We start from the raw sequence: 17766 nt of genomic DNA, 5'->3' as shown, positions 1-17766 counted from the left end.
GCTGGCATGCTCTCCAGGCTCCTCGGCCTCTGCACCCTCCCAGTCAAGGGTTTGGGGGCAAGAATCGGTCCTTGACAGGGTGGAGCTTTAGGAAGAGGTATTTCTGCCCTCCCACCCATTTTTGCACAATATATATTAATTAGAGGCCTGGTGCATGAAATTCAGGCATTGGAGGAGGGGGGGTCCCTCAGCCCAGATGTGAGAGGGCGCAGGCCAGGTGAGGGACCCCACTGGTGCATGATCAGGGCTGGAGAGGGACACGGGAGGTTGGCCAGCTGGGGAGGGGCCGCGGGAGGGATCCAGGGCGTGTCCAACCCAACTCGCTCAGTCCCAATCAGCGGGACCCCAGCAGCAAGCTAACCTACCGATCCAAGCGTCTGCCCCTGGTGGTCAGTGCACATCATAGCGAGCGGTTGAGTGGCCTTAGCATATCATTAGCATATTGCGCTTTGATTGGTTGAACAGACGACTGGACACTTAGCATATTAGGCTTTTGTTATATACGATAAGCACCTACTTACTATGTGCCAGGAACTGTTCTAGCTGCCGGAGATAGAGCATTAACAAGGCATTAACTGTATAGCGAGTGCTAGGAGTGGAGAGAGTTGGGATTTTTATTTTATTTTAATTTTTATCTCTTACCGCCCCCCCCCCTTCCTGCCCCCCCTACCCTCCCCAGCCTTCCCACTGTCGGGATTTTTAAATATAGTTGTCAGGAAAGGCTTCACAGAGAAGGTAACAAGGGCCAAAGGAGGGAGGAGTCATGGGGGATCAGGGGCAGATCATCAGGACCTCGTGAACCTTGGGGAGGACTTTGTTGGGAGTTACGAGGGAGCCATGGAAGGTTCTTGAGCAGAAGGACAGGATCTGACTCAGGAGCTCACAGGCGCCATCTGGCGGCTGTCAGGGGAACAGACGGGGTGAAGGCTGGAACCAGGAAACCAGGTTGGAGATGACTGCACTGGTCCATGCAGGAGGTAGTGGTGGCTGAGGAGGCGATGGATACAGCTGAGTTCTAGACAGATCGTGACAGTAGAGAGAGTGGGCAGAGTTTGCTGGTGGGTCACAGGTGGTGAGAACGAAGGTGTCTTGATGGAAGGGAGATTTGTTGACACCAATATTCTTAATTGTGCCTTTGTGGGGTGTCCTGGGGATTCTGCACACTGTGGGGCAATGCATCATGGGACAATGGGAAGGAAGCTTTCTTTCCCCAAGTAGAAGGAATGGGCAGCCCGGAAGATTCATGCTCAGGCAGCCATGGAAGGCCAGGGTCTGTAGAAAGCTCTCCTGCAGGCTGCTTTGCCCCAGTGCGTAAATAGGCACCTGCCATTGGCTTCTAAGGGCCCCCTCTGGCTCTCCTGGGACTCCTAGACCAGTGGTCGGCAAACTGCGGCTCGCGAGCCACATGCAGCCCTTTGGCCCCTTGAGTGTGGCTCTTCCACAAAATACCGACTTCTGCGCATGGGCCATGAAGTTTCAATCGCACTGTACCTGCGCGCCCGCACGTGGTATTTTGTGGAAGAGCCACACTCAAGGGGCCAAAGAGCCGCATGTGGCTCGCGAGCCGCAGTTTGCCGACCACTGTCCTAGACCTCCTATGACCCGAACTGCAGGGTGGCCGGCAGCGCGGGGCCTCCAGATCTGCTCCAGGCCAGTGTCCATTATGATTGGCTGTGTCAGAAGTTAAAATATGTGGAATATCCAGACTGCCTCCAGGGAGTCATGTGCTCTAACATAAAGAGGACAATGGGGGCACCCCCCTGGGCTGAGACCCCCATCAACCAGAATGCCCAGCCGGGTGGAGATTTCCATTGTGTACCTGGGCCGAGATGCCCACCTGGGCCGAGATGCCCACCTGGGCCGAGATGCCCACCTGGGCCGAGATGCCCACCTGGGCCAAGGTACCTGTAAAGCCAAGATGTCCAGCCAGGTTGCATTTTCCACAGTTGAGACACCTACCCGGGCCGAGATGCCCACCTGGGCCGAGATGCCCACCTGGGCCGAGATGCCCACCTGAGACAAGAGACCCGTGTTGGTCAAGTCTGCCGTAAGTTCAGTGCTCCATGCAGGCACGGTGGTCTAATCCTCGCACCCTCCCCTTGCAGGAAAGAGCAGCAGAAGAACCAGAAGCCGGTCAAGTCCGTGTGGGAGCAGCGGACCAGCGAGATGCGCAAACAGAACCTGCTGGCCAGCCGGGAGGCCCTGTACAACGAGATGGACCCCGACGAGCGCTGGAAAGCCACCTTCGCCCGGCACCTGCGGCCCGAGATGAAGACCCACCTGGACCGGCCGCTGGTGGTGGACCCCCAGGAGAACCGCAACAACAACACCAACAAGAGCCGGGCCGCCGAGCCCACGGTCGACCAGCGCCTGGGCCAGCAGCGGGCCGAGGACTTCCTCCGGAAACAGGCGCGCTACCATGACCGGGCCCGGGACCCCAGCGGCTCCGTGGGCCTGGACGCCCGGCGGCCCTGGGCTGGCAGCCAGGAGGCCGAGCTGAGCCGGGAGGGTCCTTATGGCAGAGAGTCGGACCCCCACACCCGGGAGGGCGGGCTGGAGCCGCCGGGGTTCTGGGAGGGGGAGGCTGAGCGGGCCAAGGCCGGGGACCCCCACCGGAGGCACACGCACCGGCCGGGGGCCAGCCGAGAGAGCCGCAGCGGGTCCCCACGCACCGGAGCTGACGGGGAGCCCCGCAGGCACCGGGCCCATCGCCGGCCCGGCGAGGAGGCCCCAGAGGACAAGGCTGAGCGGAGATCCCGGCACCGTGAGGGCAGCCGGCCCGCCCGGGGCGGTGAGGGCGAGGGCGAGGCTGCTGATGGCGGCGAGCGGAGGCGGCGGCACCGGCATGGCCCTCCAGCCACGTATGACATGGACACGCGGAGGGAGGACAAAGAGCGCAGGCACCGGAGGAGGAAGTAAGTAGAAGCCACCTGAGAAATGGTCAGTGACCACAGTCGTAATAATAACAGTCACTGTGTGCCTGGCACTCCTCTGAGCAGCTCAGTCTTCTCAGCCACCCCCTGAGATCGATCCCACTGTCAGCACCCCGATTCCCAGAGGGGGACGCAGAGGCGGAGCAACCTGCCCAAGGTCACACATCTAGTAAGCGCCCTTGAACCCAGGCCATCTCATGCCAGAGGCTGCAGGCAGATCCTCATGGCCTCAGGCATCTCAAGGAAACCACAGCAACGCTCCCTGAGCTACAGGGCTCTTTCTTGTGCTTGCTGTGCGACCTTGGATAAGTGACTTCTCTAGTCGGCCTCAGTTTCCTCAATCTGTAAAATGGCACAGTGAGACCTACAGTGGCATAGTGGGTCATCGCTGGGATTAAATGAGGTGATACATGCACAGGGCTGAACGTGCCACTGACACCGTGCTTGGTCCACGTTAGCTGTTACTGAGACAGCCGTCTTTGTACCTGGCGCTATTCCTGGGGGGATTTGAAAAGCCACTCTGGGCCCTCATCACTGAAGGGGGTAAGGGGGGCGGGGGGCAGGGCTCAAGGCTTTTGAAAGCATCTCCCAGGCCAGCACTTGACCCAGTCAGAAACAGCCACCTCTTTTTCATGACAGTGTTTTGTAACGCTCCTTAGAAGGTCTATAGGGATTCTACACCTGGCAGCCCAACAACGTACATGGTGAAACAGACATTGTTCTCTTATTAATTAATGTCCTGTAAGTCTTCTTTGATATCACCATTACGGCGTCATATTGATTTTTTAAAGTTGCGTTGAAGCAGGTCTGTTATAAGACATACACAGCAGGCCAACACTTTTCCAAATCGGGTGTGTGCACGGCTCCCCAAGGATCTGGCTAAAACACAGGTCCTCATACAGCAGGTTTCAAGTGCAACCTGAAAGTCTGCATTTCAGGAGCTCCCGGGCCCGGGGACCACACTTTAAGTAAGGAAGTCTAGAGCAGCGGTTGCCAGCCTTTCGGACCTCGCGGACCACCAGTGTCCACGGCCCGCTGGTTGGCGCCCGCTGGTCTAGAGGACAGCGTGACGTGACTCTGAGGCAGGCAACTGTGTCCAAAGTCACCAGGAAGGTAACAGGCACCAATGCCGGCTGACTGGGTTGTGCGGACACCTTACATAACAGAGCACTGCCATCGGTGTGGGGATGTTCCAGACGGAGGGCCTCCGGGCCGGTGTCTGCTACGATTCGCAGCTCAGTGTGAAGCTCCTCAGAGTCTAGCCTTCCCTAATGTGCCCAGTAGTTGCATTCAGGGAAAATGCGACGTATAAAACATGCAGAAATACGTTATGCTCATAGAGAAACACAGTCAGACTAAAACTGAAGGCACCGGTCATTGCAAGCAGAGTTTCACCTGTGTGAGGGACATATGAACGTTGTGAAGGAGGCGGCCTAATTCTTCCCCAGGTGGGACTGCCCTGCACATCGTAAGATTTTTTTTTAATATATTTCTTTATTGATTTCAGAGAGGAAGGGAGAGGGAGAGCGAGGTAGAAACATCAGTGATGAGAGAATCATTGATCGGCTGCCTCCCTCAGGCCCCCTACTGGGGATCGAGCCTGCAACCCCGGCATGTGCCCTTGGCCCGAATTGAACCTGGGAACCTTCAGTCCACAGGCCAACGCTCTATCCACTGAGCCAAACCGGCTAGGGCTACATAGTAAGATATTAGTGTACCTGCTTCCCACTTCCTAAATGTCCACAGCCCCCCCCCCACCCCCATCAGTATATCATTAGGTCTCCACCTATCTCCACCACACCCCCCTGAGATCATTGTTCCAAGTCATTCCTGCTAACTGTCGGGCTTTCTCTTATGCGGTCATTCATTCTTCCTTCAGTGTTTACTAAGTGCCGACTGTAGACCAAGCTGGGGCTGTGGGTTCAGTCGGGTCACTGCAGGGAACGGGCATGCAGGAGAAGGAAGGAAAGTGTCCCAAACCAAAGCACCAGGAGGCCAGTTTGCCAGTTTGCCGTTTGGAGGGTGAGGAGAGACAACAGATTTGAAGGGACAGTGGTGGGTGGGTCAGCAGGACCTTGAGTCCCCTCGAGGCAATGTAATTTTAGGCGGAATAAAGTATTTAGCACAGGACTGCGTAATTAAGGACCAAGGCATCGCTGTTTCTGTTGTTATTATTATTGCTACCAATATTACTGTAAATATCCTTAGTATTATGCCTGCTCCCATTCTTGAAGGAGGCGGAATGACAGGGGCAAAATGGGAGCACAGCCTGATGGCAAAAAGGGCCAGGACTCAGGAGCCGGAGGTCACTCCCTGCCCCATCACTTCCTGGCTGAGTGGCGTGCAGTATATCACCCCCGCGCTCTGGGCCTGTATTTCCCCATCTGCAAAGGGGGATAAGTACAGTACCTACCTCCTAGACATAAGGTTCAAATGAGTTAGTACATGTACCAGGTAAAATGCTTTAAATACTGCCTGGCTTATAATAAGTGTCCAGTAAATGTTAACTGTTATTAGTAAGAATATTGTAAGCACTCAATAGATGTTAACTTTGTTGTTGTTAATCTTTACCCACGGATATTTTTTTCCATTGATTTTTAGAAAGAGTAGAAGAGAGAGAGGGAGGAGAAAAAGCAAGGAGGGAAGGAGGAAGGGAAGGAGAAAAGGGGGAGAGAGAGAGAGAGAGAAAGAAGCATCAATGCAAGAGAGAGACACATCGATTGGTTGTCTGCTACACGCACCCTGATGGGGCCGGAGACTGAACCTGCAACCCAGGCTCACAACCTTGACTGGGAATCAAACCTTTGGTGCTCCAGCCGGCACTCCAACCACTGAGCCACACCGGCCAGGGCTAGATGTTAACTATTTTTATTAGTAGTAGCCAATACTCAATAAGTTTTCGCTATTACTATTATTTTTAAGACTCACAGACATTAAAAAACAACTTCAGCCCTCGCTGGTTTGGCTCAGTCAGGCCATGGACCGAAGGGTCTTGGGTTTGATTCCGGTCAAGGGCACATACCTCAGTTTGAGGCTCAATCCCCGGTCCCAGTCCAGGCTCGTGTGGGAGGCAACCAATCCATGTGTCTCTCTTATACAGATGTTTCTCTCTCTCTCCCTCTCTCCCCCTCCTTTCAACTCTCTCTAAAAAAAAAATAATTGGAAAAATATCCTCGGGTAATGATTAACAAACAAAAACACTTTAGATCCGTAGTCTTTAGATTGTTCACTCAGACCCTTTGTACAGATGCGGAAGCTGAGGCCTGGAGAGAGAAGGGGGCTTCCCTAAGGGCAGCCAGCCAGCAGGGGAAGTATGACAGCCCGGGCTCCTTGAATTCCACCGCCGGCCCCATCCCCTCCTCACTCCCACACACAAATGCTCAGCTGGCCGGCTCATCTCCCCAACCAGGAGGGCTGCTGGCTGCCTGATCAGCAGAGGTGTCCAACGGCCTGGCCACGAGAGGCGTCACTTGTTCGGCTTGTACAACGGTTCTAATGCTCGTTGGAAATACAACGGTATGAAGATCCGGGCACTTTGAGAGAGGTTGAGCCATTCATCTGCTTTAAGAAAAATAAGAATGACAAAGCACTTTATTCAAGAATAGAATACAGTCAGAAGATGTTTGGGTTCTATATCCCAGCGAAGCCAGTGGCCCTACCTAAGAGGTCTGCCTCCTGCATTTTTCCTCTTGTTTCTTGGGCCTTTTCCCAGACAGTGTGTTTTTCATTCTCCAGAATACTGATCCTATATATGATTGTTTTCTTTCTGTTCCGTCTGCTTCCCCCACCCCATTTCTACTTCACTTCCTCTCCAGTTTCCCCAGTTTTAAATGCCCCCCCTCCCCCCCAAAGCTCTCACTGGCTCGCCCCAGTGAAAAGTGTGTGGAAGCACATCCTACCTCACATCATCCAATAGTTTCCGGCCGCAGGTCCCCCACACCGGGCAGCCAAGCCCAGTGGCACCCAGGTGACCAAAGTGAGGATGGAGCTTACCCTGACTCCAGTAAAAACCTGGATCACGGAGCGTCCAATAGTACCCCCCGGCCCAGTAGTGAGGAGATTCTGCTAGATCTGACTGAGCACAGGGGACTCTGCCAAGACCTGCGCCCTCACCCCACCCCACCCCGAATTAACATCTCAGCTCTTTGCCTCTTAGTTCCACCTGCTCTCATCACTGTGATATCCCACTGCCCAAAAGGAGCAAGAAGTGAGATACTGGACTTCTGAGCCTCACAGCTTATCCTGCATAGGGAAGTACCCTGATTCTTACAGCACCCTCGCCGGGCCTTAGCCATTCCCTTCAGCAACCCCATTCCATGCACCCCAAGTTATCTAGTGCCCCCATTTTCTTCATTGAGTAGCACTGTACCTTAAAATCTCTAGGAGTAGAGTCCAGCTCAGCCCTTTCCCAGCTGGATGACACTGGGCAAATACCTTTGCCTCTCTAGGCCTCGGTTTCCTCATCTCTAAAATGGGCCTGATCCTGATACCTCCTCCAGTGCTGGTGGTTGTGAGGATTAAATAAGTTAATACACATGGGTCCTTAGGAGAGTGGGGCACAAGGAAGCAGGGCCATCCTCTGGGTCTGGGGCCTGAGCATGCCCCGGGCACGGCGTCCACAGCCCTCAGCGGAGGGAGGCTGCAGTGATTCGCTGGCAAAGGGACGCGGTGCAGGACAGGCATTATGCAACCAGCTGCCTATTCAGGGCAGATGATGGCAAATCCCCAGGAGGGGACGGGGAAGGGGCCTGACTTCAGAGTTTTCTGCCCCTTTTAGGTTCTCCTTGGAGACATTCAGAAATGAAGGCTCTTGGAGACTGATACTAGGCCGCTGCCAGCTGAGCTTGTTAAAACTCTGCGACACACAGAGCCAGCAGAGGCAGCAAGAACAAGACAGCAAGGCCTGCCAGTCCCCTTTCCATCCGAACAGGGCTCGTGGTCCCGTGCATGAGGCTGTCCCTCTACCTGCTGTGTTACTTAGACAGCTTCACTGGGTAGTGGCCAGAGCTTCTCTTTGAAAGGATACTTTAGCTCAGCCCTCTTTTTCATAGGGATATCTATCTTAACATATCTATATATATAACCTATATATATAAAAGGCTAATACGCTAAGTGTCCATCCAGGTAGTGACGTCACGTAGCAACGCCCGGCTTCCTCTCCCTAGCGACGAGCCTCCTTGCAGTTTCTTCAGCCCAGGAACACAACTTGCTTTATAGCCAGGTGGAAACATTTTACACTGCAACCAAATGTCCGTGAAGCGTTTTCCCATGCCTCATCTCATTTGATCCTCACAGAAGTCTGGGAGTAGGTAGAATCCTATTTTCTTTTCATTAGCCGGAAAACAGAGATTTAGAAACCTTAGGAACTTGACCCAACTGAAAAGAAGTAAGAAATGGTGGGCCTTGAAAACGACGTCAGGTGTTCTCACTGCGCAGAACATAATCAAACACTGCTGCAGTTAAATATTTCACCCTTTGTTCTCCCTGCGTGATCTACAATAATAATCTGCTTTGTGTTGATATTTACTGCTGTGTTGCTGACAGTTACCTGAAAGAGAAGTTGGGGTGCTTCACTGGGCTGGAAAAAGTTTAGCTACATCAGAAAGCAGGTCTAATTAAGCAAGTTTGTTCTATATCTATAGAAAGCTAAGTTGACTCACACATGCACAATATATATGAAGCTCTCGCTGGCGCCAATAACACGCATGGGTTTCAATCTGTCATTGTTGATCATGATTTTGGTTGACACTTATATGATAGAGAAAGGGCCAATAGCAGTATTAAAATATTTGTCCTAATTAATTTCCTTCCAATGTGCACGAATTCATGCACCAGGCCACTATATATATAAATGAGGGAATATTCCCAGCCAGGTTTTCATGGACAACTTCTACAAAAGCACCAGCAGTGGGTTGGAATTAGGAACCCATTTGTGGGCTGTGCAAGTCGTTGGAGGAATATTGGTTCCGAATTTCTTTCACTTAACCCGCACATGACAGCTGACGCCCACCATCCGGGCTCAGGGTTCGTGTCCCAGGGCTGCTGGCAGTCCTGGATCCCGCGTCCCTTGGCTGTAGATACCTCCCTCTGATCCCTGCCCTATCTTCACAGGGCCTTCTCTGCATGCCTTCTCCCCTTCTCCTCTAAGAACACTTGTCATTGGATTTAGGGCCCACCCTAATCCAGGACAATCTCATCTTCGTGATCCTAATTTAATTACATCTGCAAAGACCTTTTTTCCAATTAAGGTCACATTCTCAGGTTCCAGGTGGACATAAAGTTGTTGTTTTTTTCATCATATTTTATCATTGACAGTATTACAGATGTCTTCCGTTTTCTCCCTTTTTGTTCCCCTCCACCCAACCACCCACCCCACCCCAGGCCTTCACCATCCTATTGTCTGTGTCCATGGTTATGCATCTATGCATATATGTTCTTTGGTCACTCCCTTCCCCATTCAGCCACTGTAGTCCAGCCTCTAACTCCACCCCAAAATTCACCCCAATCCCATGTGCAAAATACATTCTCCCCATCCCAGTATCCCCAAAAGTCTTAAGCTATTACAGCATCAGCTCCAAAGTCCCGGATCTCATCACCTAAGCCGGGAATGAGTGAGGCTCTGAATATGACCCATTTGGAGCAAAATTCCCCTCCACCTGTGAACCTGGAAACTAGAAACAAGTTGTCTGCTTCCAAAATATGTTAAGACAGGCACGGGGTAGACATTCTTGGTCCAAAGGGGAGAAATACACAGGAATAAAGGGTCGCTAGTCCCAAGCAAGTTCTAAACCCTCCAGGGCAAATTCCACTGGACGTCAAGGCCCTACAGGGAGGAATCCTGTAGCCCTCAGCTCACTCACATTTGTTCCTCACAGTAACTCGGTGAGTTTCCCAAGCCCCTATTATGGGTGAGAAACAGGCTACCTCACCCGTGGTTACAGCGCAAATCAGCACCAAGATCTTGACTTTCATCTCCAAGTTATAGGGAAGGTCCTTCTACCACGACTCCCAGTTCAGAGATGAGGGGCCTGAGGCCGGGAGGGGCTAATCAAACTGGAGGGTCACGTAGCTGGTCAGTGGCATCGCTCAGACTCAAACCAGGTCAGTCTGTCTTCTAAGGTGTCGATTCGTGACCTACTCACGCGCCGGAGAAGTGAGAAATTCTCCGGGGCCTGCCTTCTTCCTGTGTGCCCTCAGAAAGACAAATCTAAAAATAAAACACCCTGTCTCTCCTCTGCCCACGAAACACCACCAAGGCCTTTTGCAGGTAAAAATACCAAAACAAAGTGAGGAAGATGGTGCCGGCACCTTAGCCAGTGGGAGGCCCCCCAGGGAAGCCAGCTTCTTTGATTGTTAAATGTTGGGTAGATGCGGGCTTCTGGCTTGGGCCTGGGGAGCCAGGCCTGTGCTGTCGGGGGGCGGGGGGCGGGGGGGGTGTGGACTTGTGTTCCTGCATCTGCATCTTATCTGGTGTTGAATGAACAGGGCAACCTGAATGCTGTCTTTTGCCCCCTCTGGTCTCTTGAGTGAGCGTATGTGAGGGCGACAGCCCGACAGAACCATTTTCTAGTACGACAGCTTCCCCAGGCCTCTATTTTCCCATCTGTATAATGGGAGCAGCCATGATCCCAGCCTGACAAGACTGTTCAAGGAGTGAACGAGCTGAGATAGAACAGAGGTTGGCCCACACTCTAGGCCAGGGATGGCGAACCTATGACACGCGTGTCACCTCTGACTCATTTTTCTGGTTGATTTTTCTTTGTTAGATGGCATTTAAATATATAAAATAAATATCAAAAATATAAGTCTTTGTTTTACTGCGGTTGCAAATATCAAAAAATTTCTATGTGTGACACGGCACCAGAGGTAAGTGAGGGTTTTTCAAAATGCTGACACGCCGAGCTCAAAAGGTTCGCCATCACTGCTCTAGGCCATGACAGTGAGCGCAAGGACTCCCACACCCACCCGCTGTGGGCTAAGCCTCGGGGAGACCTCAGACTGCTTTGTAAGAGAGGTACAGTGTCCGGTGGGGCAGGAGTATGGACGTGGGAGCCATGTTGTCTGGGCTCCAAGCTGCTCTGCCACCAGCTGGCTGTGGTGTGGCCTTGGGCAAGGCCCTTCTGTCGCTGTCCTGGGTTTCCTCATCTGCAAGATAGAAGTAACAACACTGCCCACTCCCCATGGCTCTTCTAAGGATTAGATGAGCTGATGATGCATAAAATCTGGCACACAGCAAGGACTCAGTAAGTGCGAGCTGCTGTGACATGTGGAAGGCACAGGTTGCAGAATCAAGGGTTGCCTTTAAGAAGAGCCAGAGAAGTCAGTGTGGCTCAGTTGGTTGGAGCATCGAACCATAGACCAGAGGGTGGCAGGTTTGATTCCCGGTCAGGGCACATGCCTGGGTTGCAGGTTCGATCCCCATTCGGGACGTGTGTGAGAGCAACTGATCCATGTTTCTCTCTCATGTCAATGTTTCTCTCCCTTCCTCTCTCTGGAATCAATAAAATATCTATATATATAAAAGCCTAAGCATCCGTTAGCACTGAACGACTGGTCAGCCAGTTGCTATGAGAAGGGGTGGGGGGAACCACGTGGTGACGGGCGCTGACGCAGCATCGGCATCGGCATTCGTTCCTTCCGCGCCCGACCTGGCAACTGTCGCCTCCTCTCCCGACCCCGCTGGGGCCTTTGGGCCCCGGGCTGGGACGGGGAAATGGATGGGTGGTGGCAGACGCAGCCCCTTTCCCAGGGGGGCCAAGGGCCAGCTCCCTCCTCGGGGACCAGCAGCCAACCTCCAGCACCCTGTCCCTCGCACCCTCCCGTTCCTCCCCCCAGCTGGCAGGCCCCGATCAGCCTGGCCCCAATCAGCCCTGATCACTGGGCAGGCCTAGGGACCCCCACCCAGTGCACGAATTCGTGCACTGGGCCTCTCCTCTAGTTTAAAATAAAATCAAAAGAGCCAGAGAGAGAAGTCTTGGACTGCAGAGGCCTCTGGAGAGAGGCGTCACTGAGATGATAAGCGACAGAGGCCCTTTGTTTCCGGGGAAACCGACTTGGCCAGGGCCAGGGCCCAGGGACTGGGGGACGATGAGGCCCCTTATCTGCGGATCGAGGGTTCCGAGGAGGTGTGTGAAGGCAAGCGGATCACGCTCAGGAGCCAAGCCTCGGGGAGGTGGCTGGGAGCCAGGTCCACCTGAACCCATGGGCCGGCGAGCAGAGCAGGGGCCAGCGACGATAGACACGCAGTGAGAGGGTCTGGGCCCGGAGGCACCAGAGGGGCCCCTGAGCCGCCCTCACCGGGGCCTTTGCCCAGGTGGGGGCGAGTGTGCCGACGGGAGGACACGGGGACTGAAGGAGGGGTTCAACCTGGAGGACTTCTGGGCCTCAATGTCCTCATTTGAGAAATGGGGACACTCATTCATCATTCGACAGGAAGTCACCAAACATTTGCCTGGTGCTCGTCTCATCCCCCCACCCCCCACCGCCCCTACACCAGCCTCCTGACACTCACCAAGCGTGTCCCCACTGCACTGGCTGTCCCCTCTGCCTGGATGCTGTGCCCACCACCCTTGTTTCCATGTGAGAAGTCATCCCATCCATTTCCCAGCTCTGTTGCCTTGGGCAAGAAACTTAACCTCCCTGATCTTCCATTCTCTGTCTGTAAAATAGTGCTAGTAATTGTCCCTCTGAGGGCTGAGCATGCGGGGTTATTACACGTCTGTTACTGAAGTGTCTGCTGTTACTATTTCTGTTGTTATTTTGTAATATGTTTGCGTGCGCATACTGCCTGCTCCTCCCAAGTGGAATATTGGGAGGGGACATACGTACTACAGGCATTTAAGGCCATGAGGCAACCCCACCCCGAAAGAGGTGGTGTCCCCAGTCCTGCCTGGGAGCTAATGGGGCACGAAGGCAGGTCTGGAAGTTTCGGGGTGGGTGGTACAAGCTCCGGCAGAAAGTTCTTTTTCCCTCTGACTTCGCACCCCCAGGGAACCGTTCTGGCGGGGGAAGCAGCGCGCTGGAAGGTGGGCAGTTAGCTACACTTACACGGGGACCAAACCTCCGTGCCAGGCGCTGGGGAGCTTGGGCAGCGCCTCTCGCTGTCCGAGTCGTACCCTTGAATGATGGCATCTCAGGCAGCATCCAGAAATGTGCTCTCTGTTATTCTAACTCAGTTCCGGGCTCTTTCTCGTTGGCCTGCCTCCCACAGAGACACCCAGGGCTCCGGGGTCCCCGTGTCGGGCCCCAACCTGTCGACCACCCGGCCGATCCAGCAGGACCTGGGCCGCCAAGACCCGCCGCTGGCCGAGGACATCGACAACATGAAGAACAACAAGCTGGCCACGGCAGAGGCGGCCGGTCCCCACGACAGCCTCGGCCACGCCGGCCTGCCCCAGAGCCCAGCCAGGATGGAGAACAGCACCAACCCGGGCCCCGCCATGGCCCCGTCCGCCATGGCCACCCATCCTCAGAACGCCGCCAGTCGCCAGATGCCCAGCAACCCGGGGAACCCGTCCAACCCCGGCCCCCCCAAGACCCCCGAGAACAGCCTTATTGTCACCAACCCCAGCAGCACCCAGACCAACTCAGCTAAGACTGCCAGGAAACCCGACCACACCGCGGTGGACATCCCCCCGGCCTGCCCGCCCCTCAACCACACCGTCGTCCAAGGTGAGGCGCCACCCTCCACTGTCACTGGTGGGGACCGGTGTCCCTGGGCTCAGTCCCCGGAGGCTCAGCTGTGTAACCCTGGAGCTGGGACCAGCACGTTTCCATGTAGGCTCCGGAGGGACTGGAGTTCTTACCCCTCGCTCCATCCCCCATTTAAGGTTGGGACTTGAGAAGCACTAGGAATTTGGAGATGACCCAGTGAGCTTATTATTTTCTACGATGATAATAGTAGCCCAATTCTTCTAGTGTCAGTTCTGTGCAAGAGAGTCCATGAGTTTGTCCTGTAAATGCTCAGCACAGTCCTGCACAGGGGTCCTCAAACTGCGGCCCGCCGAAAACATTTATCCGGCCCGCCGGGTGTTTCTGCCGCCGCTGTGTGCATAGGAATTTGTTCATAGTTTTTTTTAAAACTATAGTCCGGCCCTCCAACGGTCTGAGGGACAGTGAACTGGCCCCCTGTTTAAAACGTTTGAGGACCCCTGCGGCCTAGACAATGATCCCACCTCTGGCCTCAGTTTCTTCCTCTGGAAAATGGGTATCTATGTAGTTTCTGCTCCGCAGGGCTACTGAGAGCATTAAATGAGATACTATGCACAGAGTGGCTGGCCTGCACATGCTCAGTAGGGAAGCCCCACCGTATTTGAGGAGCAATGGATTCTTCTGCTGGAAATTTGGGAAAGTCAGACAATTCTCTAAGCCAGCGCTTTCCAGAAGGAATGTGACACAGACCACCTATGTAGCTGTATTTTTTTTAATATGTCTTTATTGATTTCCACAAGGAAGAGGGATGGAGAGAGAGATACAAACATCAATGATGAGAAAGAATCATTGATCGACTGCCTCCTGCTCGCCCCCTACTGTGGGTGGAGCCCGTAACCCCTGCATGTGCCCTTGACCGGGAATCGAACCGCGATCTCCTGGTTCCTGGGTCAGTGCTCAACCACTGAGCCACACCAGCCAGGCCACATATAATTTTAAACTTTCTGGTAGCCACATTAAAAGACAAGAAGGAGGAAGGGAGGGAAAGAGGAGGGACAGAGGGAGGGAGGGAAGGAAAGAAGGAAGGAAGGAAATGAATGAAAAATATAGAGGAAATACAAGTAGGTAAAATAAACTAACAAGTTATATTTAACCCAAAATGTTAATTATGTCCAAAATGTTACCATTTCAACATAAAATCAATATTTTAAAAATTGTTAACAAGCTACTTGGCATTCTCTTTCTCACATTCAGACTTCGACGTCTGTGTGTCTTGTGCTCACAGCACTTCACCATTGGGACCAGCACGTTTCCATGTTGGACAGGGCAGGTCTAGGCTCTGGAGGGACTGGAGTTCTTACCCCTCGCTCCATCCCCCATTTAAGGTTGGGACTTGAGAAGCACTAGGAATTTGGAGATGACCCAGTGAGCTTATTCTTTTCCAAGATGATAACAGTAGCCCAATTCTTCTAGGGTCAGTTCTGTGCAAGAGAGTCCATGAGTTTGTCCTGTAAATGCTCAGCACAGTCCTACACGGTGGGTCTTGTCATTGTGTCCATTTTACAGATGGAAAAACTGAGGCTCAGAGAGGCTCAGCCTGCCCATGGACATAGAGTGAGGTGAAGCCACAGAATCAGTGTTGGGAGGGTGGTAGCACCTGGCCCTGGTCAAGAGGGGTGTTTAATGGAGAGAAACCCTGCATTTTGGTGGTGGGTGAGCTCAGTATCCTCACCTGTAAAGTGGGGATATTTGGACCTACCCTGCCTGCCTTCAAGTGACAGTATGAAGGTCATCATGAGATGGGGACAAGTCTGTGTTACTATCCTGTGAAGGGTCCCAGCAGACTCAAGGCTGTAGAGTCGTTGAGAGCGGACGCTCTGGGGCCAGGCTGCCCAGGTCAAATCCCAGCTCTGCCAAGTCCCAGCTGTGTGACCTTAGGCAAGTCACTTCACCTCTCTGTGCCTCAAGTTTTCTCCTCGGTGAAGTGGGGATCATAAAGTACCAGCCTCATAGGGTTATGTGAGGACCAAACGACATAATAGGGTGCCTGGCCCATAGTATCCGTGTCAGCAGCTTACCGCCCACGCTGGGGCGTGAACAGGAGCCCAGAGGCTTGTGGGAAGTTGTGGCGGGAGCCCTGTGTTGGATCTTGTCCCAACAGTGAACAAAAACGCCAACCCAGACCCACTGCCAAAAAAGGAGGAAGAGAAGAAGGAGGAGGAGGAAGACCCCGGGGAAGACGGCCCCAAGCCCATGCCCCCCTACAGCTCCATGTTTATCCTCTCCACGACCAACCCGTGAGTGTGACCTGCAGCTGGGGCCACGAGCAGACCAGACGGGGCGATGGGGGAGAGGGACCTCCAAGACCGAACGGGACCATTGAGCACATTTTTCAGTGACACCCTTTTCTTGAGTCACATAAGACAGTTTGTCAGTGTGTCATAAAGCACCGATTTCGCTGGGAAAGACCCACTCCTGCCATCGGCGGGAAATCATGGTCGTGAGCATCCGCATCTACCCTGTCTATAAAAAGGGTGCCTCTCAGACACAGCCCTGTGCCACGCACCCCTGACCCCGGCTCCTCGCGGGTTGGCATTGTGGGCGGGTGTTCTCTGCCCGGGCCCCCTGGCCCTCATCTCGGGCATCCTCAGGGAGGATGGGTTACCCAGGAGAGACGTCCGTCGCACGCCTGTCATGGGGTTCAGCGTCACGTTAGGATTATGTGTTTCCAAAGGGTATTTCTTGAAACTCTGGTCCCTCCACATGCTCTGGACAAAGCAAACTCGTGTCCCGTAAGCTGGGGTGGGGCTGGGGGGGAGGCTGCTTTCTGTGACCTGCCTCTTTGGGATTCACCCTGTCCATTTACTTTCTCATTTAGTTGGCATCACCTGTTTTACTGGAGAAATACTTACGTGACCCTGACTTTGTGCCTGGCATGGTTCTGAGTGCTTTACAATTTTATTTTATTTTTAATTCTCCTAATAACCCTGTGGGATTGGTCTTGCACTTAGTCCTATTGAACAAATGAAGAAACTGGGGCCCAGGGAAGGGACGTCACCTGCCCGAAGTCAGATAGGAAGCAGCGGGGCGAGCCCAGACAAGGCTGACTCCAGCACCCTGGTCTTAACCACTCGTTCCCGCTGCTGTGCACACAGCCCGTGTTTATTATTTTTAGCTCCACTTAAAAAGTTTAGTTCTTAAGTATTATTCCATTAGCATATTAAAGGCTCTAATAAGGCTTGGGATTCATAATTTAAGTAATTTTTTGGAGCCCCTACCTCTAACTCTTTGATCCCCACCTTCTTGGGAGTTAGGCCCAATTGTATGGCCACTTCGCAGAGGGGAGCTCAGACGGCCGGAGTAACTTGCTATGGTCACTCAACTCTTTTTTTTTTTTTTTTTTTTTTAAGAAATCTACTTAACCCAGAGTTCCCCAGTTTTATTTAACCACAGGACATTTTCTGCATGAAAAACCTTGTCATCTCCTACAAAACCAAGGGCAACGCTGCAGCCTGGGAGTCAGTTGTTCCAAGAGGGTTGTTTGGAAGTAATAAACACAAATAGGGCATGTGAAGACCCTCCCTAGCTGAGGGCCCCCGGCCTTCTTGGGGCTTCAGGATCCTTGTACACCCCCAGATGTAGGAGCCGGATAGTTTGTTGGCTGTGGGACTTGGGGAGTGAGAGATCTCGGGTAGCGTTCGGTGGCAGAGGAGATGGTGGAGGGAAGGGCCGCGAGCCCACGGTCTGAGTGGACCTCTGCCCGCCCCTCGGCCCCCACAGCCTTCGCCGCCTGTGCCATTACATCCTGAACCTGCGCTACTTTGAGATGTGCATCCTCATGGTCATCGCCATGAGCAGCATCGCCCTGGCGGCCGAGGATCCCGTGCAGCCCAACGCGCCGCGTAACAACGTGAGTCCTACCCGCACCCCCTTCCCAGCCCAGCTCCTGTCCCACGGCTCCCCCTGCCCAGCACAGAGGCACATTTCCCACTGGGAGTGCGGCCCTGCCACCCTCACTAAGTAGGTGAGGAGCCTGGCGAGGCCGGAAGGCCCCATAAATCAAGGCCTCCTGTTGGCAGCTTACCTTGCACTTTCCCTTCCTTTGCAGGCGGGGCAGGCCTCCTGGGGACCCTACTGCAGGGCCGGGGTTGGGGAGCAAAATGGGAGGAAATAATTAGAACAC

The 17766-nt window shown here is 53.6% G+C and overlaps 1 protein-coding gene across 1 annotated transcript in view; it reads left to right on the top strand.

Moving 5' to 3' along the window:
- The window catches only part of CACNA1A (calcium voltage-gated channel subunit alpha1 A), a 177225-nt gene that overhangs the window by 97638 nt on the left and 61821 nt on the right, over positions 1 to 17766 (top strand). The window contains exons 16-20 of the mRNA XM_081091349.1: positions 1786 to 2007; positions 2106 to 2915; positions 13144 to 13604; positions 15745 to 15880; positions 17364 to 17493. Of these exons, the coding sequence (XP_080947475.1) occupies positions 1786 to 2007; positions 2106 to 2915; positions 13144 to 13604; positions 15745 to 15880; positions 17364 to 17493 (1759 nt within the window). The remainder of the gene's footprint in view (positions 1 to 1785; positions 2008 to 2105; positions 2916 to 13143; positions 13605 to 15744; positions 15881 to 17363; positions 17494 to 17766) is intronic.

The sequence above is a fragment of the Myotis nattereri genome (assembly GCF_964212035.1).
Source record: "Myotis nattereri genome assembly, chromosome: 5".
Classification (NCBI taxonomy): Eukaryota; Metazoa; Chordata; class Mammalia; order Chiroptera; family Vespertilionidae; genus Myotis; species Myotis nattereri.
The sequence above is the reverse complement of the archived record's forward strand: the minus strand, read 5'-3'. Positions and strand labels throughout refer to the sequence as shown.